A 23,862-nucleotide genomic window follows, 5' to 3' on the forward strand; every position below is an offset into this window, starting at 1 on the left:
GATGACCATGCTCATGTATTCATCCTCCGAGTACACTGTGTACGTAGAGCTCACCTTTGTTGAACCTAGGCGCATTGAGCGTGGCTGAGCTTGAAACCTCCAGGCTGCAGTTTCTGGAAAACGCCAGTCGGGTCATACTTCTTGGCAGCCTTCTTCATGAAGGCGACATTGTCAGCTCCATAGCCGCAGAGAGGGTCTTGCTTGGGGCTGGCATAGTTCAGGTAGATGAAAGGGGAGTAAGTGTTGTGCTTCTTGCCAACAGACACCGCGGCATCAATGAACTTTTGTCGCGCATCCTCCATTGTGGAATCGAGGCTGGCGTCGTTCCACCGGGAGACGAGCCAGAGAACTAAACTGTTAGTCATGTACAGAAAACAACGGTCCGATGAAGACGTACCCAGCTGATCTTCCTTGACATCCTGCAGTCCGAGGACATTACCGCCGCGTTCCCTTGCGTACATCTCCTGAAGCTGGGGCTGAGGTACAATTGAGACTAGCCAGTCAATTTGATTCTTGACCTCGAGGCCGTCGTACACGGCGTCGGCCGCCTTGAAGAAGTCGAGCAGGGTATCTTTGTCGTTGGAGACAGTCACACTCGCAGTGACGTAGCGGAAGCCGCGAGGAATGGCAAGGCTGGTTTCGTGTGCCAATTCAGCCAGTGATGCATGACGGTTGGTATTTCCAATCTGATTCGGCAGCTTGAGGAAGGGCTGAAGCGCGGGCGGGTTTGCGATGTTGGCCGTGTTGGACAGCGCAATGTCGACCACCTTGGTGCCGTTGCGAAGATATGTAGAGACAATCTGAATACCCGAGTCGATATCACTGTGGTTATCGGCAACAAAGTCGACAGTCGTGTTGGTAATTGTCTCAATCATTTGCTCATGGCCAGCCTGGGGCCCGTCCAAGGCGAGAAGCAGCTGGCCTCCCCACATGCCGTCAAAGTCAAAAGCAGCCAGGGTGATCTTGGTCACAATGCCAAAGTTGGTGCTGCCGCCCTTGAGAGCCTTGTAAAGGTCAGAGTTGTCCTTTTGGTTGGCGTGAACAATTTTGCCCGACGCTAGAACCACTTCATAGTCGATAACATTGTCGACAACCCAACCCTTGCCGGCCTGGAAGAGCGACTGTCCACCACCGACAGCAAGACCACCAACACCAACGTCCTCACAAATACCTCCGGTAAAAGCGACTTTGTCCTTTTCAAAGGCGGCATAGGCATGACCCCAAGAAAGGCCAGTTCCGAGGCTGACGTAAGAGCGATCCTGGGCCAGGGACGTGGAGTTGAGGCTCCTCAAATCAATGGAGACTCCCTTGTCGATATTATTAAAACCAGGGTTGGGATTATGGCCTCCGGACTTGACGGCAAACTGGCATTGCTGGGTCGTGAGAAGCTTGACAATGGCGGACATGTCGTAGGCCGAGGTGGGCGTCACCACACAGCCTGGATGCTGCATAGCGGTGACGGACCAGCGAGCGGTGATGAGCTCATCATAGTCTGCGGCTGAAGGACCGTGATAGATGGATGGCAATACGGCAGACAGGCTTCGGCACTGTCGTTGGTTAGCATACCCATGTACAAAGTTGCGATGCGGCCAACATCAACGTACACAGTCGCCTGTAGAGGGCGCTGCCTGCGCGGCAACAGCGAGCAGAGCAAGAACGGCAGACTTCATAATTTCGCTTGGGCTTGGGGCCAGATGCAGATCAGAAGGATTCTACGACTTCAGCAAAGAACAGAGGACGAGGCCGCCCTTTTATTAACTATCCGGCTACATGCACGCTGCTTCATTCGGCACCGAAAATTGGGACCAGGGCACGTTGGCAAGCTGCGTTGGCGCCAACAAGGCCACCATGGATGCATGCATGTCGCGGACTGGGGTGGTTGCAGTCATGACCCAACGTTGGGTTACATTGTCGCTTGGGAGCTGACGAGGACTGGACAGAGTCGGTGCTAGGCTCCGTCGTAGTTAATAAATGCAAATGCACGGTGGTCATGACGGCTGGCAGCCTGATGGCCGATCCACATCACCATGGGTGACACCGCATTTTGTTGGGCGGGAGCAATGTTTGATGTAGCAGCAGGGGAATCCCGGACGTGGCTTGGATCTGAGCTTCGACATCGAGAGTTTGCTTGGTGCAGATTAGAGATTAGATGCATCGGGGTAAATGCGGCTGACAAACATCGGAATGGAGATGGAACGCGAGAGAAAAGGTCACGTGACGTCTTGACTCCCGCCCCGTTCTTTGCCTCGCCTTGGAAGAGGACCGGGGTGGCATCAAAGCTTTGCCCAAGCACAAAGCAATCGACACTTCCTTTCGCTCAAAGAAACCAGCCGATCTTGCGCAAACAAACAGACGGAGATTGCGACGTGTTTCCGAAGACTGCGCGATTCTTGCGCGATAAATTGATAGCCAACCCTCGACGCTTGCGACCCAACGCGTCCCCCAGAACTCCTTGTCGCAATGCCTGTCGAGGTTCCTTTCGAATCGCCGCTGGCGGCCGCCATCAACACGGCAATCCAACCGAAGCTGCAAGAAGTAGGATGGGCAAGCGAGTCGGATGCCTCGTCGCTGGCTGAGCTGATTGTGCTCATGCTGGCCAACGGCAAGTCGGAAGAAGAAATCGCCACCGAGATGGCAGGCGACATGCTGCATCTAGAGCCTGGCGATTCCACGGCGCGCGAATTCTCCAAGTGGCTCTTTCACCAGATTGATGAGCTGAATGCGCAGCTGAATGGCGTACCTCTGCCCGCCGAGGGCGATGTCGACATGGATACTGATTCATTGAATGCGTACGTTCCCATATCCATCTAACCATTGATACCTGAGAAAAAGATGCTAACTCACCATAGCCCCACCGGCCCCCGCGCTATGCGAAACGGACAGGGCAACGGCCAGAGCAACGGACAGCGCGGCGGCAGAGGCGGTCGCATGCTCGGCAACGTTACCAGAGCGATGGACCGCACCGACCCCCTCCACCGAGTTCGTCAAAACGGCAACGAAAGAATCAACACGCACAACCGCCAGGGGCAGCGTGGCCGCGGTGGTCGCATGAACCCGCGAAACCTTCAAGCTGGTCTTGCCGCCGGCCCACAACAGTGGATGATGGGCCAAAACGGACAGCAGGCAAGCCCAGCTGACCTGTTCGCCATGCTCGAGCAACAGAATCAAATGATGTTCCAAATGTCACAAATGATGGGTGGTGCGCCGCCCAATGTAGGCGGTCACCCCCGCGGGCGGGGTGGCAAGTCGCTGTTCGACCGGGTTCAGGACCCGAACCGCAGACAACGCAAGCCGCAAAACGGCCACCAGGAGAATGCTGGCGGCGAGAACACCGAGGGTGGCGAAGACATGGACATGTCCGGCCGCGAGGCTCCAAACCCCGAGGACACAATCTGCAAATACAACCTGCGTTGCACAAACAAGGAATGCAAGTTTGCGCATCAGTCGCCAGCGGCGCCACCCGGTGCGGCTGTTGATGTCAACGACCCGTGCTCCTTTGGTGCTGCATGCAAGAACCGCAAGTGTGTCGGCCGCCACCCTTCCCCCGCGACTAAGCTGGCACACCAGAGCGAACAAGACTGCAAGTTCTACCCTAACTGCCAGAATGCGCATTGCCCTTTCAAGCACCCATCGATGCCGCTGTGCCGCAACGGCGCGGGCTGCACCACCGACGGCTGCAAGTTCACGCATGTCAAGATCAAATGCAAGTTCAATCCTTGTCTGAACCCGCAGTGTGCCTTTTCCCACGAAGAGGGCCAGCAAGGCGGCTTTAAGGACAAGGTGTGGAAGGCGGGAGGCGAGCATGTCAGCGACCGGAAATTTGTTGAGGGTGATGACCAGGAAGAACTGGTGAAACCAGACGATGAGATGAAGAATGATACCAACCAGGCAATTGAGGCGCAGGCACAGGAGGAGGATGTGATTGGGTAACTGTACAACATGTTAAACATTATTGGGTGGCGTTCAAAGAATTTGACTGTATATAGTTAGGTTTGCTTGATGCGAGCGGGTAATTAATAGAGCTGCGCATCTTAGCTGGGCACACAACGTGCCCGGAAGCTACCATTTTTTTTCATCTTGATATTGTGCATGCGAATGAGATGGCATCTGCGTGCATGCATGATGCATGTAGTGAGTTGTCAAGGCAACTCCAATATGCCAGCACCTTGGGCGTTTTTTTCAGGACTGCAGAGCGCCTCCATTTAAATATACCGATATGCATGTATGTGAACGGCAATTGACTGAGTTATGCATATGCATCATGCAACTTCCCCTGCTTAACAGCTTAACAGAGGTAGCATGTCTCGGACGTTGGCGCTACAGCCGCGGTCGGATCTGCCCATTACAACGAGCCGTCACACGAAGCTCCACCACACCAGCTGCGACCGTCATACACTACACCACCTCACGCCACCCACAACCATATAAAAAAGACCAAAGAAGACCACAACTTACCACGACATGAGCCATTGAGTCATGAGAAGGAGTCGTTGTGCACGGGAAGCAGCGACAATGGTGCGCCTGAGCTGGGCTCCCGCGCGACTGCAGCCTCAATTGGTGTCGAGACGCCAGGTTCGGGGCCTCGCGAGCCAAGCTGCCAGCAACGCCGGCGGCAAGCAGGTCGCCGTCATTGGCGGCGGCCTGACGGGCCTCACGACGGCCTACCTCCTCGCCAAGAACCTCCCGGCGTCGGCGCGCATCACCCTCTATGAGTCGGGCGATCGCCTCGGCGGCTGGATCCGCACCGACAAGGTGCCCGTCGACGTCAACGGCACCAAGGGCGTCGTGCGCTTCGAGCGTGGCCCGCGAACCTTGTCCTCGCTGCGCGGCAACGCCTGGCGGTACGATGACCTCGTGCTTTACGAGCTGGTGTGTTTCCCTCTAGGCTGGCCCTCCATTTCTGCACACACCCGAATAATTCCTAACAAGGGCCGGCCCGTATAGATGCTCGACCTCGGCCTCAAGCTCTCGTACCCGAAAGACCTCCCGCGCTACCTCTACTACCCCGACCACATTGTCAAGATGCCGCCCGACGCGTCCTTGCTCGGCTGCCTGGCGGAGCCCCTCTTCCGCGAGTGCATATGGGGCGCGATGGGCACCGCCGCGGCGTTCGTGACGGGCAGGCACAGAGACAAGATCCCCGTGGCGGACCTCTCGGTGGCCGACTGGCTGCGGCACATCACCGGCTCCGGCACCGTGGGCGACAACCTCGTGTCGGCTATGATCCACGGCATCTACGGCGGCGACATTGACCGCCTGAGCGCGCGCAGCGTCCTCGACCGCATGTACTACAACCTGCATCTCCCGCCCGCCGCCAAGGGCCAGCGCCACGTGCCCGCCCACGAGATGGTGTTTATGGAGCGCATGACAAAGGACCCGATGATCTGCGCAGAGGCCAACAGGCCCAAGGGATCGCTGATACACTTCGGCGCGCACGGCATGGAGTCTCTGCCCAGGGCGCTCGAGGACGCCCTAACCGGACAGCCCAACGTGACCATTCGGCGGCAGTCGCCAGTGCACCACATTTCCTACCGCAAAGACGAAGATAAGGTCCAGGTAAGAGGGTTTTCGATTGCATCGGCTATAAACAGAATGGGCTGTTACTGACAGAGACGATTAGGTGACTGGCAAAGATCTGCAGCAAACATACGACCATGTGGTCTCGACCACGTCCAGCGACACGCTCGTCGAGTCCACCGGTGACGCCCTGTCGACCCTGTCCGGCATCGAGTCCGTGTCCATCATGACGGTCAACCTCTGGTACCCCGTCGAGAACATGAAGCCGCCCGGGTTCGGCTACCTGATCCCGCGCGCCCTCCCCGCCGCGCAGAACCCCGAGCGCGCGCTCGGCGTCTTCTTCGACTCGGACGTCATCGGCGAGCGCGCACCCAACGAGCCCCCCGGCACCAAGCTCTTCGTGCTCATGGGCGGCCACCACTACCGCGGCCGCGACCCGCCCTCGGAGGCCGAGGCTGTCGACCAGGCCAAGGCGCTCCTGGAGCGGCACCTCGGCATCCCGCGCGACACGCCCTGCCACGCCATGGCGCGCTTCGCCAAGGACTGCATCCCGCAGCACAACGTCGGCCACGTCGAGCTGCTGCGGCACGCCGGGCAGCAGATCGCCGAGGAGTTTGGCGGCAGGCTGAGCGTGGCGAATGGCTCCTACGGGCGCATCGGCGCCATGGGGGCGCTGCGCAACGCGTATGGGGCCGCGTTCAACATCATCGAGGACCAGGGAAGGTGTGGCTTGGAGAATTTTGCCTCTGATGTCCATATTGTCGATGTACCGACGGCAAAAATACTCTGTCGCCAGCCTCGAGAGTAAGAGAGTGAGACAGGGAGGAGGGAATTTAGGGCAAAAAAAGTTTCACATATGTAGATGGTCTCATAGATGCGTCCTCTTTTGTATAACAATTGTACAAAACAATTTTCTTTCTTTTTATTTTCCATTATTACATCTAAGCAATTGGTATCATATCTGTATCAGAGTGTGGTTTTATGCTATAAAAAAAACGAGGGCTGGGTAGGTACAAAGCGTTCTAATCCAAAACCACCACGTCCCTACCGCTGTTTTGGCTCTGCGTCGTAGGTTGCGTAAAGGACGGGTTCGTCGTCGAGGGCTGCGTCCCCGTCGCCGTGGAGCCATCGTCCACGAGGGCGACAGAGCGCATCGCGTCGTCCACCGCGAGCAGCATGGCGACGATGCCGCCCTCGGAGCGTGCTGCGGCGCCCGTCGACAGGCCCATCCAACCTTCGCCACGGCCGTCCCAGACAGCCTTGAGTGCCGTCCCGTAGGCATCGTCACTGCTACCGTCATCGTCGCGCCACACGTGCCACCAAGTCTCCCCGCGTCGCGTCTTGGTGCGAACCTGCAAGATGACGCGCTTCTTGGCACCCGACGAGCCAGCGGCAGCCACAGTGTACTGTAGGCTCAGCCACGACAACGTCTTCATGGCAATCTCGACCTGGCCGAGGCGTTTGTGCTGTGGCTCCTCCCAGCGGGCCTCGATGCTGCTGATAGCCTCCAGCGCCTGCAGCGACACGGGGAGCCATCCCATAAGGGCTCCAATGCCGCCGTCGCCGTTGACGAGCTGCTGCATGAGGTCGACGACGCGCAGGTGCGGGTTGCCGTAGTCAATCTTGATAGCGATATCGTCCTTGGAGAGGTCCAACGTGATGCGCCACTGCTTGCTGTCGCTGCCGCTGCCAGCTTGGTGGTACAGGAACCGAATCTCCTTGAGTGTCACCAACTCGCCCACAATCGATCCCTTGGCCTTGTCCATGGCTTCCAAGAAGTTGACGAATCGGTCAATAGCCTGGATCCGTGACTTGAGGAGCGCAAGGACTGGCTCACCCATGCCGTGCTGCACGCAGAGGCAGAACTCGCCTACCTTGGCATTGTACGAGAGGTTCCCATCGACGGTTCCCTTCAGCGCGGCAAACTTGGACGGCTTACGCACGCGGAGCACAGCTTCTGATACGCACGTCAGGCTGTCGTCGCTTGATTCAATACCTTTGAACCGAATAGTGACCACGTCGTTTGCCCATGATTGGCGACCAGCCGGTTTCGAGCCACCGTCCTGGACCATGTTGGGAAACATGGCTGACAAAGCGACTTGAATAGAAGGCAGGTGAATCTGCTGTGGCAGCGCGAGGTCGCTGCTGTTGCTTACCCGGCTCTTGATGCGAAGGCGGTGCAGTTCGCGCATGTCGACTGCCTGCGAAATCATGCCAGTTGCGAAAATAGTCAGGTGGCTCCAGAAGGCATAGGAGAGATCTGGGTGTCCCTTGCTGAGTGGCAGCCTGGCTTGAAATTTGACGGGACGGCCTGGTTCATCGCGGTTTGCCTCCAGCAACCACCACTCGTCGCCGCCGAGGCCGAGCAGAATAGCGACGTACCAGCTCTGCCCCCAGCCCTGCTTGCGCATCCAGATTGTGCGAGTCCACTCGCGCATTTTTGTGATAGTTTTTGTTTCCTCCATCGTAAGAGGCGATTTTTGCGTCTGCCAGCCCAAGACATTGCCGCGGCGGTGCAGCTCGTCCTCCATCATGGCGCAGCGTACATTCTCCAGGCATGCAGCGCCGTCGTCGGCAGAATTTTTGCCGTTGTTAAGTTGATGTTCGTATTGAATTGAAAACTTCGACTGCGGCTTTACGGCAAATATGCCCGTCGTTGGTTCCACCAGCAGTGTCGTCGTATTGTTATGGCTGATCTGCGTAGTGAGCATGCAGTTGCCAGGATTTCTGTTCGAGATGCGCAAGGTCATGGCCGATTCATGTTGCTTGAAGCGTGGTGCCTCGAGCAGCTTGTCACGGATGCTCTGCAGAATATATCCAATGTGTCGTCCAATCACTTCCTTGAGCAGGGATTCGGCTGAGAGGTTGCCAACGTCAAGAACCAGCTTTACATCCGTGACCTCTTTGTTGTCTCTGTACCACTTTGCAACCAAGTGGCTCGGCGACTTCGCATCCATCTTGCCATTCTTTTTTCCGCTGTTGATGGCAATGAGCACCCACGACTTCGTCGCAGACGCACGCGATGACCAGTACTGAATCGCTAAGGCACGGTTGAGCGGCTCAACCACAATAGTACCGTCCCATGAGGTTCTGCTCAGCTGCAGAGCCTGGCGCTTGAGCTCGGTTATCTTGGCTGTTAGCACAAGTTCGTGTAAGAACTGGTAGCACCCCTCTAGGCCATTCCTCGCCAGCGAATCGTTGACATAACTCTCCAAGAAATTTCGCAATCCCTCAGAGAGAGACAGGGCTGAAGGTTTGAATGCGAATCGGAAATCGATGAACCAGAATTGCTTCTCAGAGTCTTCGTCAGCAATCGTCAGCTCCACTTCAAACTCGTCAGGGACCTTGAATGTGACGCGGCCAGAGCCAATCTCGTAGTTGCGGAACTGATATGGTATTTTATCGTAATCGTCCAAGTTGAGTCGCAGGGACAAGCGTGTATTTAAATCTTTGATCCAGCGCAACTTCTCGCGACGCGTCAGGGGAGGGGGTTCTATATATTGATGCTGCGGCTGTCAGTAACGTTTTCACGAAGGGCGGGAACGACATTCGACATACGTCTGGTATCCATGGAGCACTTCCGGTGGACAATATTTGCAGGGCCGTCTTCAGATCCGGGGCAGGCATGCGCGCATACGACAGATCTCGCTTGACATTGACCATACTATCCACGCATGTGTCATAGAAAATGCGCAGCTGGTCCATATGGAATTTCAAATCAATCAGTTTGCTAACATGTGGCGCCCGGCGGCTCCATTCCATGATGACGAGTGCCTTGACCCATTTTGCGTGCATATCTTGCGTAAAGTGTAGCAGCGCAGCCTTTTTCCGCAGGTTCTCAGCCGAGGTGTCATCGGGCGCGCTTGCCGTGAAGTTGGTCGCGCCGCCATTCACCGCCGACGCCGGGATTGGCATCTTGGCCAGCTCCGTCATCTTTTCCTGCACCGAGTTGTGTGTAAGCTGCGCCAGGCGCGTGAGGAACGCCGAGAGCGGGACGAAGCCCTGCGTGATGTGGACAATGTCGTCTGGGAGGTCGTTCATGCGCGGCGTGTCCGAGAAGCTGGCGGCGGTCTTCCCCTTGCCCTTGACGTCGGGCGCACCGGTCTGATCCACGACTCCGTTAACATTGGTGCTCGGCCGGTCGTGATCGGTGCGCCCGCTGGCTTCGCCATTTTCCATCCTGAGGACGCCGGGCCCTCGTCAAGCCCGCGGCGGCCCGCCTCGTTCTAGATCGATGTGGTTCGTGGTGCAGGCGTCAGCCAGCAGGGCATCGCGGGTGGCGCACGGGCTAAATGAATAGAGGTTGTCAGTATCCCGATGAGCGCCAGATAAAATGCGCGCGACGGAGGGGCCGATGGCTGTCGCGATGCGGATGCGCGAGGTGATGTCAGATCCAAGATGTTTGCGCGGGTGATAAAGTCATGTGAGGCTAGTAAGGCTGCGTCGCGCACGGACCACTTTTGTACGACGAAGCTTCACAATAACTCAAGAATGAGACTAACTCACCGACCATTATTCTGGACGACTAATCATTATATCTACAGCTTTTCTTATTGAGAAATTCTACAAGCGAGGATTATCAAATCCATTTTATTCAAGCGAAATCGATCAACTGGTTTTTTTTCATAGCCTGTACATTATCATATCTGCCTAACCCATTCTTCAACTACACGATGTAAGCCAGGAGCACATCGGCGATGTAAGCCCACTTACAACTTGTTGTTGCCGCTGTTGTTGTTGCTGGGCACAGCAGATGTTGTCGGCCACTGGTAGCCGGCAGCATCGCTAAATTTGTATCCGTATGAAGCCGTAAAGTCGTCGAGCACAGCCGGACCGCGCGAGCCTATCCAGTTAGTATTGGAGCATGAAAGATTATGCCAGGGAATTGTCCTTACCGTAGGGGTACTCCATGGGAATAATCTCTTTGTTGTCATCGAGGTAGTGAAGAAGAGGAGTGAAGATGCGCCAGCTGGCATCGAGCTCGTCGTCACGGACAAAGTTAGAATGGTCGCCCTTGAGGCAGTCAAGGACCAGCGACTCATAGGCCTCGGGAATTTTGAGGTCAGAGAAACGGCGGCGGTAGGTGAGGTCGAGTTCAGTAACAACAGTCTGCATGCTGAGGCCAGGAAGCTTCGAGTTCATCTTAATGTAGACACTCTCGTTGGGCTGAATGCGCATAACCAGCTCGTTGCGAGGAATGTCCTTGAAGATGCCAGAGGTGACGTCCTTGAATTGGATACGGATCTCAGTCTTTTGCTCGTTGAGGGCCTTGCCAGCCTTCATGATGAAGGGCACGCCATCCCATCGCTCATTCTTAATGTAGGCGACGAGGGCGCAGAAAGTAGGGCAGCGCGAGTCCTGGGGAACAGTGTCATCCTCCTTGTAGGCGGGCTTGCTGCCATCCAGCGAACGTCCATATTGGCCAATGATAACATTCTTGGGCTCGAGGGCGGGAATGGCGCGCAGAACGCGCACCTTTTCGTCACGAATGTCCTCAGAGTCGAAAGAGACGGGGCGCTCCATGGCCAAGAGGGTCAGGACCTGCAGCAAGTGATTCTGCATGACGTCACGAACAATGCCAAACTCGTCAAAGTAGCCGCCACGGCCCTCGGTGCCAAAGGGCTCCTTGAAGGTAATCTGAACATTGTCGATGTGATGGCGATTCCAGGTGGCGCCGAGGAAAGAGTTCCCAAAGCGCATGATCAGGATATTCTTGACCATCTCTTTGCCCAGGTAGTGGTCAATTCGGTAGATCTCCTCCTCTTTCCAGTCAGGCTCGAGGGACTTTTGCAGCTCGCGGGAGCTGGCCAGGTCCTTGCCGAAAGGCTTCTCAACGACAACGCGAGCAATGCCTTTGCTAGGGTAGCAGCACTTCTTGAGATGTTGGGAGACGATTGTGAAGACGGAAGGCGGGAGGGCCATGTAGAAGAGACGGTTGTGCTCGGGACGACCCTTCTCGAGCTCCTCCATGTGCTTGGTGAGAGCCTCAAAAGACTCATCCTTATCGTACTGGCCAGAGACATACGAGCAGATCTTGCAGAAGTCCTCGAGCTGCTGCTCAATTTCCTTGGTGGGTGTCTTCATGTATGACTTGATTCGGCGGAGGTACTCCTCGTGGTCCATCTTCGTGCGCGCATAGCCAACGATGCGGACATCCTTGGGAAGAAATTGGTTCCGGTACTGTGACGTGTTAGCAGTAAGCTACATGTTTGGGCTCGCCAGCCAACATCCTTACAAGACCGAAGAGGGCGGGGTACTGTTTTGGTTAGCGTTTCATCCTCCAAAAAGACGAGCAATCGCGAACATACTGTCTTCTTCTTCGCCAGGTCGCCGGAGGCGCCGAGGACGACGATTGTGGTGTTTTCCTTGAGCTCCATGGCTCTGACGTTGTTAGCGGTAAAGGAGCTTGATGGTGGGGTTATGGAGAGAGGTGAGCGACGACGTACGAAGACGAGGGTTGCTCCATTGCAGCGGGCGGCGGCTGTGTCGGAAGCAGGGTGCAGACAGGCGGAAAACTGGCGTAGAAATGAAGCTGCCGGCGAGAGGAATGTCGAGTGTGAGAAGGGGAAGCTGCTCCGAGGAAGAGTGTTGAGTTGCTGAAGGTCAAGCTTTGGGGCGGGACTTGCTCACTAATGTTATCGCTGAGCTATGATGCGCTGATAGCCAAATGCTATGTCAGACTCTACGTTACAGCGGACTTTTCTGGCCCCACCCCGGACCTTTGGCCGGCCGTATCTACGAGGGATTTCCAGGATCACCGGGGGTTAGGTATGGTGGTTAGAAAAATGATGTCCTGCTGGGCTGCATCTGTTTAGGTCTTATGTATTGAAATCAGTCGCCGTGAGCTCTAGCTTTTCCGGTCCAAATTGCTGCGAGGCACCTCACATCAGCATGTAAGCTGATAGTGCCCGCATTCAGCGTGCACTGTAAAGCAGCTTCTACCAGGCTTGCTTGGTCTGATCCGAAGATGCCGATGTGGCGCAGGTGGCTAGTGCTAATGGCCCACTCCCATCCATCATGTGGCGGTGCGAAGGCCTGGAGCGAGATTGAAGCTGCCCTAAGCAGACACGTGACGTGGAGGGCACAAATTTTCGGGCTCTGCGAGTCCACCACACAACCATTATCGCATCCACCTAGACCTTCCTAGTCCGACTTGACGACACAACCATCGACGACTAACCACAACAAAAGGACAGGTCTTTTCGCTAAGACGTCTTTCCTACGACCTTCTTTATAACGGCAGCGGTGGAAACAAACAGACAAGATGCCCTCCGAAGCCGGTCACAGATGTATGTCATTCCGAGATGCTGGATGTTGCGACGTTGAAGAGGACGACGGGTCTTCAAGGAGGATGAATGTTGCCAGGAACAATATACTAACAGTGGTGCAGTATACGTCAAGTGAGTGCGATCACGTTCGAGTTCGACCGATCTGTTTTGGAATTCGATGTTCCGAATTTACGACTCGAAGGGCGAACGAAATAGTCGAAAAGGAATTTTGCGCTGACCAGTGTTCTACAGGGGACGTCACCTGAGCTACCAGCGCTCTCGTCACATCACCCGTCCCGGCACCTCCCTCATCAAGATTGAGGGTGTCGACGACGTCAAGGGCGCCAAGTAGGTCTTTCCTCGGAAATTCGAAAAACGCATTGTGCGACGCGAGCACCAGCTAACCTCGTGAACCCAGCTTCTACCTTGGCAAGCGTGTCGCTTTTGTCTACCGCGGTACCAAGGAGATCCGTGGCACTAAGATCCGCGTGATCTGGGGCAAGGTCACCCGCCCTCACGGTACGTTTGACTCACAGAATCGACTAGGAACTCCTCTTTTGAACAGATTGAGGTTCTAACTTATTCCAGGCAACTCTGGCGTTGTCCGTGCCAAGTTCTCCAACCCTCTTCCCGCTAAGTCTTTCGGCGCTTCGGTTCGTGTCATGCTGTACCCCTCCTCGATATAAATAAAGGTTCGGGATGGAGTTGGTAGTAGGCTTTGATTTTGGCTGCATTGGAGGCAAGGATATAAAAAATACCGCCTTGCGTTAAAAAGGCATTCAATTAAAAAGACGTCAAATCATTTTTCTTTACGACACGGAATACTTGAACGATGCGATGCGTGAGGCTCGATGAGGGCAATCGAACCATGTGAACCTGGGAATGTGGGAAGATGCGATGGCATGTTGAGGCTGACGGCTTGGGAGGGACATGGCACGTGGCGATTCCTTGGGACAGCAAGTCGGGACGGCTACGAGCAAACGACGTATGACCATGATGGTTTAGAGATGAATGTCCCAATAGCTCACAGCAAGCAACAGGCCCAGAAGCACACCCTCGACCGGACCGCAGATAGCCCAGAAAAAGCCAAAGTTTCGCTCGCCGACTGCCCACGCACCGCCCATGCTGAATATGGCTGCCAGTGAAGAGACGGGAAGGAAGATGGTGCCGATAATCGCAAGCACGAGCAAGATTTTGTTTTGCACGCGCGTGCGGTCGGCCTCCATGACTGCCGTCTCTGCCGTGATGTGTGTCATTGTGCTCTGCAAACGTAGATGGATCTGCGTCATCGTGTGCTCCAGTGCGCCGAGATCCTCCTGCAAGTCAGCTGCGGTTTGCTTCGTCGCGAGCCGCTGCGCCTCCGTAGAGTTCTGCGCCGCGCACCACGCCGGCCGGCCCAGGATGGCCGCCGACTCTGCGCTGTGCTTGATGAGGGAGCAGTAGTGGGACATGCGCCGGCGGGAGAAGAACATGTCGCGCATGGCGTGGCGGAGGTGCTCTACTTCGTTTTCATCCGTGCCGCTGCCGCGCTGCAATGCCCACTCAATGGCATTGAGGTCCCGCGTAAAGTAGGCAGCGAGATGCGCCCACTCATGCGTGACGAGCCTGTACAAGTCTTCTACGACGACCAGCGGCGCTGGAGCTGTGGCCGAATTGAGAGCGCCGTTTTGCTTCATACATTCTAGTAAGAGGTCGGCGGGAGAGCGGGTATGAATGGTCCCGTAGTATCGGCCGTTGATGATGGCAAATGGGACCTGCAACTGACACGGCAGACCCCAGAACTCCGGGTGTCTGTCCAAAAAAATAATGCCTGCTCCTTTAGCACATGGGGGCGGGCTTGGCGGATGGCTCCAGCACATACCAAGTCTCCATGGCCGATCTGGATGGCTGTCAAACCAAGCCGTGGCCGAGGTACGTGTAAGGGCCAGAGGCGCAAAAGTGGTCGTTTCCCCCCCAAGTTCGCGACGCTGCACCGGATTCATCGGACCAAAATCCCGGTCGTCCCGCCACGTCCCAAAATCTTTGGCGGCCTTCTGGATCATGGAATAGTCTAGACGCAGGGGTTTGTCGAACTGCCGTGCGAGTACGTAACTGAATGTCAGGTGGCTTTGCTTTGCGAGTACGGACGGCATTTGTAGTATCTTTGGCCGTATATCGGTAAAGTTGAAAGACGGCTGATCATGGAAGAAGTCGTCGAGGCATCGCAGAAAAGAGTGTTTGTCCGGTATGGCATTGTCCCAAAACCAGCGCAATGTGGCTATATCAGGCTGCTCAATGATGAAGACTTGAGTTGTGTTGGGGTCGGGGTCGCCCAGCTGGATATTGCTACGAAAGCGAGGACCGTCAAGAAGAAATTCGACCTGATGAATGCGGGCTACGACAGTGAGCATCAACAAGCCAGCTATGGAGACAAGGACTCACTTTTCCCGCTACAGCAAAATCCAGTCTTTGTCCAGAATTTATGGAGGTTCGGGAAGTGATCATATTCCTGGGGTGTGAGGATATGCTTCATCGCGACAGCAGATTTTATAACAGTCTGCGATGGCGGCTGAGAAGAGGGCTGGCGAAGCTAGGGTTATATACACACATGCCATCGCGAATTTATCAGATTGTATTAAGTGCGGCTGAAGTGAGGCTGCTGAGGCTGTCGAGGCCTGTATTTTTTGCTGCAGCCACGCAATAGTGCACCGCTGTGAGATTTGCATAATCACGATTCGTAGCACACATGCTTGAGTTCGATGAAACAGCGTTGTTTGAAGCGCAGGTGGTGGTTGGGAGAATTGAGTTTTGCATGCGTGTGGAGTGTAGTTATCGAGCAAAAAGGCAATCGACCAGGACGACAATGGCGCTGTGGGAATGCGACAATTTAAGCAACAAACATGCCAAAGGACTTGATTGCCGCCGCCGCAGTCGTCTAATTTCTGCCAGGTCGGTGTCGCGAACAGCGTTGAGGGTTTGGCGGTAACGCTTTTTTCGGGGATCAACAAGATTAGCCATGGTCTCTTGTCGCAAGCGGCGACCAGATCGGCGTCGGTCGGATGAGGCTGGCAAGCAAGCTGGGTGTGTGTGGTGGCACCTCCCAGCCACCCACCACCACCAGGACTGATACGAAGAAACAAAAAAAAAGCTTCCGTAGGTGCGTGGGAGTGGCCAGGACCAGGCATTCCGGACGATTTGCATATGGCTGCCGCATCAAGACCATGACTAGCACTGATATGCACTGGTTTCCAAGGCTCGGCACCCACATGGCGGTGCAGCGCTGTGTGATGGGCGGTGCTGGCAGTGGACACCAGATGGTGATGGCGCCAGTTTTCAGGCTGTGTTCTGGGCACACCTCGGGGGGATGCGTATGGCTGGCGCAGGCCCCAGCGAGACGGCTAGTTCAGGGTCGAGCCTGGCACTAGACAAACTTACAAAGAGTGCCTGGACGATTGTGAGGCCGGAGCGACGCGTCATGAAGGACGCCAAGGGCGAGAAGTGTGTGGTGGTGGAAAGGTTGTGTGGCGGGGCTATCACGGGCGATTCGCAGAAAGGATTTGCGCAACTGGGCAAACCGGGCATTTGATAAATAAGGTGTGCGTCCGGGTCGGGAATTTTCAAACTTTTTGTTCCGCCTGATTTCTTTTTTCTCTCTTTTTTTTCTCTCGTTTCAACGCTTGTCTGTGAAACGATCTGTCGTCCGAGGCTTTCCAGCTGCAGCTTATAGCCACGTCAATCGCTACCTACCCATCTACCTACCTACCGTTATACCACCGTTTGCTGCCACCGTCAGTCCACCGCACATCTACTAGCAGTCTCTGCGTATCGAGCTCCGCAGCATCCGATCGCAGCGCTGCCAGTTCGCGCAGTATCGACTTGTCATTTTCGGCATCGAATTTGGCCAGAACAGCGCTGTCAGAATCTTCGCAAGGCGTGCTTGCGGGTCGAACGAGCCGCAGTGCCAGACGGGCCCGGCCCACCAACAATCCTTGCCGTGCCAGGAGCAGGCAAAGGCTTACCTTGTTCCTTGATTTATTGAGCGATTGGAGCCCAAAAGAACCAGACGGCCAGACTACCGCTGCACCAGCCTGCATCCTGCAGCAGCCATTACAGGACTACTTGTACGCTAGCAGGCCTGCAAACGACGCCACCGCAGCACCACGACCGCGCCGCAGCCCACTAGCCGACAGCGCATATCCGGCACCACTCAGGTACCTACTTGCCTACCTAACCAAGTACCTGCAAGCTCCTCTCTTCTAGGCACCGCCTACAGTGCTGCACCAGTACCTACCTACAGGCTATTTACAGCACAGCTTCCGTACTCGGCTGCTACGGCGACAAGCCTCCCTCAAGACACGCAAGACACGCACGCTACGTCAGTCAGGTGGCAACTTCTGCCGTTCGCATCGCGACTCCCCCAATATCTTTTACCTTGCCCTCTTCTCCTTACCGGCCATTGCTCTTCATTCATCACCAAGCAGCATTTTTTCATCAAGTTGCCGCCTCTTTCATCTCCCACCCGCCCTCCGCCATTTGCCATCTTTCATCGGCCGCCGTTCTTCTCCATCCGCCGCCATCCAAGCCAGCCATTCAGCCCTGGCATCCCATCTTTTTGTCTTTCTGCGTTGCGGCCCACCTGTTTTACACCGGTGCCCCAACCTCCTCCACTTGATCCCAGCTGCTCGCTCCCCAAGCCTCAAGTTTGACGACCAGACCAGTCCGTCTTCTCCGCCGTTAATCCCACTCTGCCACTCAATTTTCAAACACGCACTCGGGCCTCCCATCGTGCGCCGTTGATTCTCTCGATCGCTCGATCCACTCGTGCCCGACAACCCCCTGGACTTCTGGCGGGCCTTGTACCCCCCGTGTCCAGCAAGGCAACGCCCATCCCAGCCCAGCTCTCAAAACTCGCGCCGTCCCCAATCCGCCACCATGGCTACACCAGCGGGTCAACAACACTTCTCCTCTCCCCAGGACCAGCACCAGCAAAATCAGCCTCCTGCCGGTTTCCAGTACTATCAAAACGAACGTGCCAAGCCGCGCAGCTTCAGCGTTGGTTCTGAAAACTCCAAAAAGTCCCACAAGTCTCAAAAAAGCTCTTCCTCGCAGAAGGAATACGAGACATCGGCCGAAAAGGAAACCCATCGACTACACTCCAAGGCTGACCCGCTCGTCGCCATGTACGAGGCAGAGCCATGTGAGTACAGCAGTCTCGAGTTTGACCTCCCCGAACCCTACTAACAGCCAAAAAAGCAATGGTTGCCGCCATGCAGGCCGACAACAGTACGGCGTCGCTACGTTCGTTTCAGCACAAGGACGTGCAAGGAAACCCGATCGGTAAGTTGCTTTGCTCTGTCGCGGCCCGTGTGCCGCGCCGTTGCCGCCTCTACGATGCTAACAGGTCCCAGCTGACCCCGACCGTTCCAACCCTACCCGATCGCGCTGGGAGCGACCGCTTGATACTATTCGTAGTTTTGAGGCCGCTATTAATGGGGGCTATCAGCGTCGCTCCTCGGTTCACCGAGATGATGCTAGCAATTGGAACCGTCGTACTAGCGTGTCGACTTGTAAGTTTGCCTCTGTCACTTCCATCACTCTCCAGTGTCGCTAACAAATCAGTCCAACAACCTCGCTTCCCCCAAGATAGCTACTACGGCAACAATAGCCGCCCTGTCTCATACCGCGACGCCAACACTGCTCCTAGCACTCGTCGCAACTCTGGCTTCTTTGACGGTCAAGGTTTCCGTCCTCCCCGCAGAGAACATGAGCAACATGTCTATCCTCTGCCCAACAAGGACAAATCTTACGAAACTGTAACTTCGGCCGCCAACAGCGGGCATACGGACCCTGCTGGATATCAAACCGATCCTACAAGTAGTGACAATAGTTCGATCCGGCGGGCGTCCCCGGCCAAGCGCCAGGAGCCCATGAACGACTATGGCATAGGCTTTGCCCACCAGCAATCCAACCTTGGCTTCCAGCAGCCCCAGCATCAGCAGCCTCAGCACCAGCCGCACCCGCTCCCACCGCCTCCTGTCGCTGGCCATGAGCCAGCGCCGCCACCACCGGTCCCGCGCAAAGGCAGTCTTTTGAAACGGCAGCCTACTGAAGAAAAGAGGAAGAGCTGGCTGTCGCGTCGTTTTAGCAGGAACTAATATTAATGCGTAATGAGCATGGTCGGCGTTGGTAGCGTATTAGTTTAATTGTTGGAATTATTCTTTGATTTATGCAGCTCAACTTAAGATGCCTCCTGCAGTATCCGTGATAACCATAGATCATTCATTCTTCTTAGCCTTGGCCTTGATATTCTCCGAGTCATCCTCATTCATAGCCACTATAACATAACCTAGCAGCACCACGTTTGCCAACAATGCCGCAAAGCCACCTGCCCACGATGAGTTGCCTAAACAGTCAGCAAGAATATAGTCCATCAATGCCAAATGCGTACCTTGGAAGATGGTATGCACAGTCAGGAAATAAGATCCAATTGGGACCACAATCATGGCAAATGTGAAGCCTAGCAGCTTGAAAATGACGTGTCTATACAAGTCAGTAAACGCTGCTCAATCGTGAGAAGGCACAACAAGCCTACTGTGGCACTGCAGGGCTAATATCGCTCTTTTCATTTTCTGTATCATCCTTTTCCAGGACTGTCCTCTCGGACGCGTTGATTCGTCTCGTAGCCATTGTGTGGATGATGAAGATTGCTGTGCTGCAACACGGGGCCCTTCCTGCTCTCACAAGCTTGTTCAGTTAAAGTGCACACGTGACTTCGTGATGACATCGCGCTCCAGTCGCGGGTCACTTGGCTGTGAATTTTCACCTGCACGGCGAGTTGTATTTCGACTGAGGCACCTCGCCAATTTCGGCTGCAGCGTTTTGCCCAATCTTTGCCATGGCAGACTCTTCTCCGCTTCTGCCAATTCGGCAGCTCAACACCCGCACACCCGACCGTGAGCAGGACACCATCCCTTGCTCCCCCGGCGCCCTGATGAGGACCACGCAACCCACGCAAATCCTGCCCCTCACCTCCTCGCCGAGCATTGTCGAGGTGCCTGCCTCTTCGCCGTTTCAAAAACCCAAGCTCGGGTCGCGATTGGCACCCGCGGGCACCCTTTTTCGTCTGCCGCGGCCACAGCCACGGCCCGTGGTGGCGTCTCCAAAGCGCCCCAACCCGAACACTATTTCGCTGCTCTCGGACGACGACGAGGACAGCCTGCAGCCCCCAAGAGGCGACATTAGACCGACAGATTTCAAAGCGCACGTATCCTCTTTTGCTTATAAGCCAAGAATGGACGATGAATCGCAACGAATGAAGCTGAAACAGGTATTCGATGTTCTGGGTAGCAAGGTTACGCCGGAGCAGGCTCGCGAGGCGTTGCGCGCCTGTGACAACGATGTGGAGGAGGCGATACAGCACCTCGAGGATCAAACCCGGAGGAAGAAGAGGCGGCTTGTGCAAGGGCGACGGCCTAGCTTGGTGTCACCCAAAAAGTCCTCACCACCTCCAGCACTGTCCTCGCCACCAAAGCCACCACCCCCTGAAGAGGTCATTCTAATAGAGGACGACGCGGATGACTACGAAGAGGAGGCTGAGGCCTCAAGCGACGAAGACGATCAAGTTTTGGAATCAATCAACAAGAGCACGCTGCAGGAACTTGCTGCCATGACTGGCATGAAGGAAAACTTGCTGGAACCAATCATTGAGCACCGGCCCTTTGCTGATTTATACGCTGCGCGAAAACTCACTGTCAAGAAACCAGGGTCTCGAAAGGGTGGCCGGATCAGCATCGGTGAGACTGTCGTCGACAGCGTGCAAGTCTTTTTGAATGCCGTCACAGCGATTGACGAGGTTGTTGCTACGTGCGAGGCCAAGGGCCGCACCGTCAAGAACGTGATAGATACCTGGGATCTGGACAACTTCGGCCACTCGAAGAGCAGGAAAACTCCCGATAATGGGGCGCCTCTGACACCTAACAGCATATCAAGCTTCGTGCCGCCGCTTGTGCCACAACAACCTTCTCTCATGAATGGTCACTGCCGCATGAAGCCGTTTCAACTATTTGGGCTCAACTGGATGACTCTTCTCTACAACTACGGTATTGGCAGCATTCTTGCTGACGAAATGGGCCTCGGAAAGACTTGTCAGGTCATTTCGTTTATTTGTCACCTCGTTGAGTCGGCAGATGGTGCGCGGCCCTGGCCGAATCTTGTTGTCGTGCCGCCTAGCACATACAACAACTGGCTGGGCGAATTTGAAAAGTTTGCTCCCGGGCTGTCCGTTATTGGATATCGCGGATCGCAGTCGGAGCGTGCTGAAATCGCGTATCAAATTGAGCAAGATCTCGAGGCGTATCATGTTGTGCTCGCCACGTACTCGCAAATCAACTCCGAGGCCGATCTCGAAGCTATGCAATCGTTTCGCTTAAATGCCGCCATCTTTGACGAGGGACACAAAATGAAGAACCCGGAAACAAAAGTATACAAGGACTTGCGCCGCATACCCGCAGACTGGAAGATGCTACTCACGGGCACGCCTGTGCAAAACAACTTGCTTGAAATGACGTCGCTTCTCAACTTTATCAACCCGCAAATGTTTGACGGGTACATGCAACACATCCAATACATTTTCAGCCAAAAGGTCACCATCCGCGATGTTTCCAATGGCGCATTTCTCTACACCGAGCGAGTCAAGCGTGCTCGCACGATTCTGGAACCATTCATCCTCCAGCGTCGCAAAGACCAGGTTCTGTCAGACTTGCCACGCAAGATCTGCAGCGTGGTGCACTGCGACATGACGGAGGACCAGAAACCAACATATGCCGAGTATGAGGAGCTATTCAAGACTGCCCCATCGCAACGCAAATCGAGCGGTCGTCAGAACGACCAGAACAACGTGTGGATGCAGCTGCGCAAGGCTGCCCTCCATCCGCTGCTCTTCCGCCGCCACTTTACAGATGAAATCGTCACAAAGATGGCCAAGATACTGATGGACCGCATTCCTCAGTCAGAGCTGCACCAACCTGACATTAAACACTTAATTCAAGAGTTGAAGAACTCTTCCGATTTTGAGCTGCATCTTTGGTGTCGCGACTACAAATTCCTCGAAGAGTTCGATATTCTTCCGTCGTCGATGCTCAACAGCGGCAAAGTGAAGAAGCTTCTGCAGCTCATCCGGCAGTACCAAGCCAACGGCGACCGCGTGCTGGTCTTTTCCAAGTTTTCGCGCCTCATCGAGCTGCTGCTGGAAGTGCTCGCGAACCACGGCATTGACCACTGCGTGCTCACGGGCAGCACCAGCGTGTCTGAGCGCCAGGACCTCATTGACAAGTTCAACGGCGACCCGGAGATTCCCGTGTTCCTGCTCACGACGGGTGCGGGCGGCACGGGCATCAACCTGACGTCGGCCAACAAGATTGTCATCTTTGACCAGTCGGACAATCCGCAGGACGACATCCAGGCGGAGAACCGCGCGCACCGCCTCGGCCAGACGCGCGACGTCGAGGTGCTGCGGCTGATTGCGAGGGACACCATCGAGGAGCTCATCTACAAGGCGTGCCAGAAGAAGATTGAGCTGGCGAATAAGGTGACGGGCGTCGACGGCGGGGAGGAGGCGGCCGGCGCCGGCGCCAACTTGGAGACGGAGGTGCGCAGGATGATGAAGGAGCAAAAGTAGGAAGGGGGGGGCTGCTTTTTTGCATGATTATGATGATAATGATAGAGGTTATCTGACTTGAACCTTCATTGATAGACACACTTTGCATTTTTGCTCTTCTTGGCTAGGTAAATTTTAGACTCCGGGATTAACCCAAGCATTGCATGAAACAAATCATAACTTTACACGGGGCAGAAGGCATGGATAAAACGTGTCAAACTGGAACCAAAACGGTTTATCGCTTGTGATCAAGTCGTTGCGACGTCTCTGAAGAACTGAGTTGGCGTTGCTTGTGAACCTGGGATACACAAATACAGAAGAGAAGCCAGGAAGCGCCGAACGGTCTTGTTGCTAAGCGCCAAACAGAATAAAGATACTATAACTCAGTTGGCTCGCACGGATATATTCTGTGAAAGGCAGTGCGAGTTGTACAAGTCGATAGAAGCAAGATTATTCCATGGACATGGAACTGAAAGGTAGGAATGGCGCAGTCTAGCATTTTGATGTTCTAAGCGCCTAGACCATAATACTTGACTTCCGGCTCGGTCGGGTCCTGCGAGTTCCTGTCGTCCGCATACGCAAGCGCGTCCTCCTTCATCCTGTCGACATCAAACTTGCGCACCCACCCTTTCTTCTGGGCCTCCTCGACCGCGGCGACGGCCCACGTCACGCAGCTCTGCTGCGGGTCCGTGTTCTTGACCGGCAGCGGCACCGTTGCGAAAAAGTCGTGCAGCGCCTGCGGCGTCACATCGTCGGGCACCTCGCCGACGACGAGCCGTCCGATGAGCTTGCCGCTGCGCGCGGGGTCGATGAGCCCCTTGGACTCGGCGAGCCCCTTGGCGTCGAGGAACCAGTCCATGTTGGGGTCGCCGAGGCGAAAGGTGACGGGGTCAATGTCCGAGGCGTCGCTGGCGGCAAAGGCGTGCGAGTCGCTGCCGCGCTGCGAGGCGGGCGTGACGAGGATGCCCCAGTGGTAGGCCTTGACGCCGAGGAAGCGCCGCGAGTTGCCGTGGGAGAGCTTGTCGCGGTGGTACAGCGCCAGAATGACGAGGAGTGGTATGATTTCTGAGGTCAGGGCTGCTTGAAGGGGAGTGGACCGAATGTCAATGTTAGCCGGGTGACTGTCATGTAATGGCCGTTGTTGGTTGGGTCCTAACAGGCACAGGATATGAGCAAAGGCGTACATGGACAGGCGGAGATCATCCGACAGAAGGGAAGTCGGGGGGCTTTATAAGTCATTTGGACAGCCCAACCAAGCCCAAATCGCCCTGGTGGCTTTTACGCTCCAAGGATGATCAAAACATGCATTGTGATTCAGCGCTGCACGGCCCCTCAGTGTGTGCTACCTGTTTGGTCGCGGAGAGCGCTTGTACTGCACATATACTACCCCGGTATAGTCGAGTCGACTCGCATCGAATCATTTCGAGGGACTGGCGATTTGTT

The 23,862-nt window shown here is 55.4% G+C and overlaps 12 protein-coding genes across 12 annotated transcripts; 5 read left to right on the forward strand and 7 right to left on the reverse strand.

Moving 5' to 3' along the window:
• Positions 1–65: 65 nt before the first annotated feature.
• LMH87_012116 (uncharacterized protein) lies at positions 66–1,670 on the reverse strand (the record flags this gene model as incomplete). Its single annotated transcript, XM_056201370.1, has 3 exons — positions 66–349; positions 398–1,547; positions 1,605–1,670. 3 exons carry the CDS (start codon positions 1,668–1,670, stop codon positions 66–68), a joined length of 1,500 nt encoding a protein of 499 aa, XP_056053129.1.
• A 352-nt stretch (positions 1,671–2,022) lies between these two features.
• On the reverse strand, positions 2,023–2,274 carry LMH87_012117 (uncharacterized protein; the record flags this gene model as incomplete). Its single annotated transcript, XM_056201371.1, has 2 exons — positions 2,023–2,127; positions 2,179–2,274. The coding sequence occupies 2 exons, from the start codon at positions 2,272–2,274 to the stop codon at positions 2,023–2,025; spliced, it is 201 nt and encodes a 66-aa protein (XP_056053130.1).
• Positions 2,275–2,460: 186 nt separating this feature from the next.
• On the forward strand, positions 2,461–3,930 carry LMH87_012118 (uncharacterized protein; the record flags this gene model as incomplete). Its single annotated transcript, XM_056201372.1, has 2 exons — positions 2,461–2,789; positions 2,850–3,930. 2 exons carry the CDS (start codon positions 2,461–2,463, stop codon positions 3,928–3,930), a joined length of 1,410 nt encoding a protein of 469 aa, XP_056053131.1.
• Positions 3,931–4,476: 546 nt separating this feature from the next.
• LMH87_012119 (uncharacterized protein) lies at positions 4,477–6,325 on the forward strand (the record flags this gene model as incomplete). The annotated part of the gene is made up of 3 exons (XM_056201374.1): positions 4,477–4,869; positions 4,945–5,556; positions 5,621–6,325. The coding sequence occupies 3 exons, from the start codon at positions 4,477–4,479 to the stop codon at positions 6,323–6,325; spliced, it is 1,710 nt and encodes a 569-aa protein (XP_056053132.1).
• Positions 6,326–6,539: 214 nt separating this feature from the next.
• Positions 6,540–9,696, reverse strand: LMH87_012120 (uncharacterized protein; the record flags this gene model as incomplete). Its single annotated transcript, XM_056201375.1, has 2 exons — positions 6,540–9,023; positions 9,076–9,696. The coding sequence occupies 2 exons, from the start codon at positions 9,694–9,696 to the stop codon at positions 6,540–6,542; spliced, it is 3,105 nt and encodes a 1,034-aa protein (XP_056053133.1).
• A 483-nt stretch (positions 9,697–10,179) lies between these two features.
• On the reverse strand, positions 10,180–11,983 carry LMH87_012121 (uncharacterized protein; the record flags this gene model as incomplete). The annotated part of the gene is made up of 6 exons (XM_056201376.1): positions 10,180–10,183; positions 10,231–10,360; positions 10,413–11,697; positions 11,753–11,773; positions 11,826–11,898; positions 11,964–11,983. The coding sequence occupies 6 exons, from the start codon at positions 11,981–11,983 to the stop codon at positions 10,180–10,182; spliced, it is 1,533 nt and encodes a 510-aa protein (XP_056053134.1).
• A 798-nt stretch (positions 11,984–12,781) lies between these two features.
• Positions 12,782–13,471, forward strand: LMH87_012122 (uncharacterized protein; the record flags this gene model as incomplete). The annotated part of the gene is made up of 5 exons (XM_056201377.1): positions 12,782–12,806; positions 12,908–12,917; positions 13,038–13,133; positions 13,204–13,304; positions 13,374–13,471. 5 exons carry the CDS (start codon positions 12,782–12,784, stop codon positions 13,469–13,471), a joined length of 330 nt encoding a protein of 109 aa, XP_056053135.1.
• A 315-nt stretch (positions 13,472–13,786) lies between these two features.
• Positions 13,787–15,297, reverse strand: LMH87_012123 (uncharacterized protein; the record flags this gene model as incomplete). The annotated part of the gene is made up of 3 exons (XM_056201378.1): positions 13,787–14,595; positions 14,647–15,159; positions 15,207–15,297. The coding sequence occupies 3 exons, from the start codon at positions 15,295–15,297 to the stop codon at positions 13,787–13,789; spliced, it is 1,413 nt and encodes a 470-aa protein (XP_056053136.1).
• Positions 15,298–17,696: 2,399 nt separating this feature from the next.
• On the forward strand, positions 17,697–18,919 carry LMH87_012124 (uncharacterized protein; the record flags this gene model as incomplete). The annotated part of the gene is made up of 4 exons (XM_056201379.1): positions 17,697–17,961; positions 18,018–18,101; positions 18,173–18,331; positions 18,384–18,919. 4 exons carry the CDS (start codon positions 17,697–17,699, stop codon positions 18,917–18,919), a joined length of 1,044 nt encoding a protein of 347 aa, XP_056053137.1.
• Positions 18,920–19,039: 120 nt separating this feature from the next.
• LMH87_012125 (uncharacterized protein) lies at positions 19,040–19,451 on the reverse strand (the record flags this gene model as incomplete). Its single annotated transcript, XM_056201380.1, has 3 exons — positions 19,040–19,167; positions 19,213–19,304; positions 19,357–19,451. 3 exons carry the CDS (start codon positions 19,449–19,451, stop codon positions 19,040–19,042), a joined length of 315 nt encoding a protein of 104 aa, XP_056053138.1.
• Positions 19,452–19,659: 208 nt separating this feature from the next.
• LMH87_012126 (uncharacterized protein) lies at positions 19,660–22,440 on the forward strand (the record flags this gene model as incomplete). The annotated part of the gene is made up of 1 exon (XM_056201381.1): positions 19,660–22,440. The coding sequence occupies one exon, from the start codon at positions 19,660–19,662 to the stop codon at positions 22,438–22,440; it is 2,781 nt and encodes a 926-aa protein (XP_056053139.1).
• A 487-nt stretch (positions 22,441–22,927) lies between these two features.
• LMH87_012127 (uncharacterized protein) lies at positions 22,928–23,605 on the reverse strand (the record flags this gene model as incomplete). The annotated part of the gene is made up of 1 exon (XM_056201382.1): positions 22,928–23,605. One exon carries the CDS (start codon positions 23,603–23,605, stop codon positions 22,928–22,930), a length of 678 nt encoding a protein of 225 aa, XP_056053140.1.
• Positions 23,606–23,862: the final 257 nt, after the last annotated feature.

The sequence above is a fragment of the Akanthomyces muscarius genome, chromosome 4 (genome assembly GCF_028009165.1).
Source record: "Akanthomyces muscarius strain Ve6 chromosome 4, whole genome shotgun sequence".
In the NCBI taxonomy this organism is placed as follows: Eukaryota; Fungi; Ascomycota; class Sordariomycetes; order Hypocreales; family Cordycipitaceae; genus Akanthomyces; species Akanthomyces muscarius.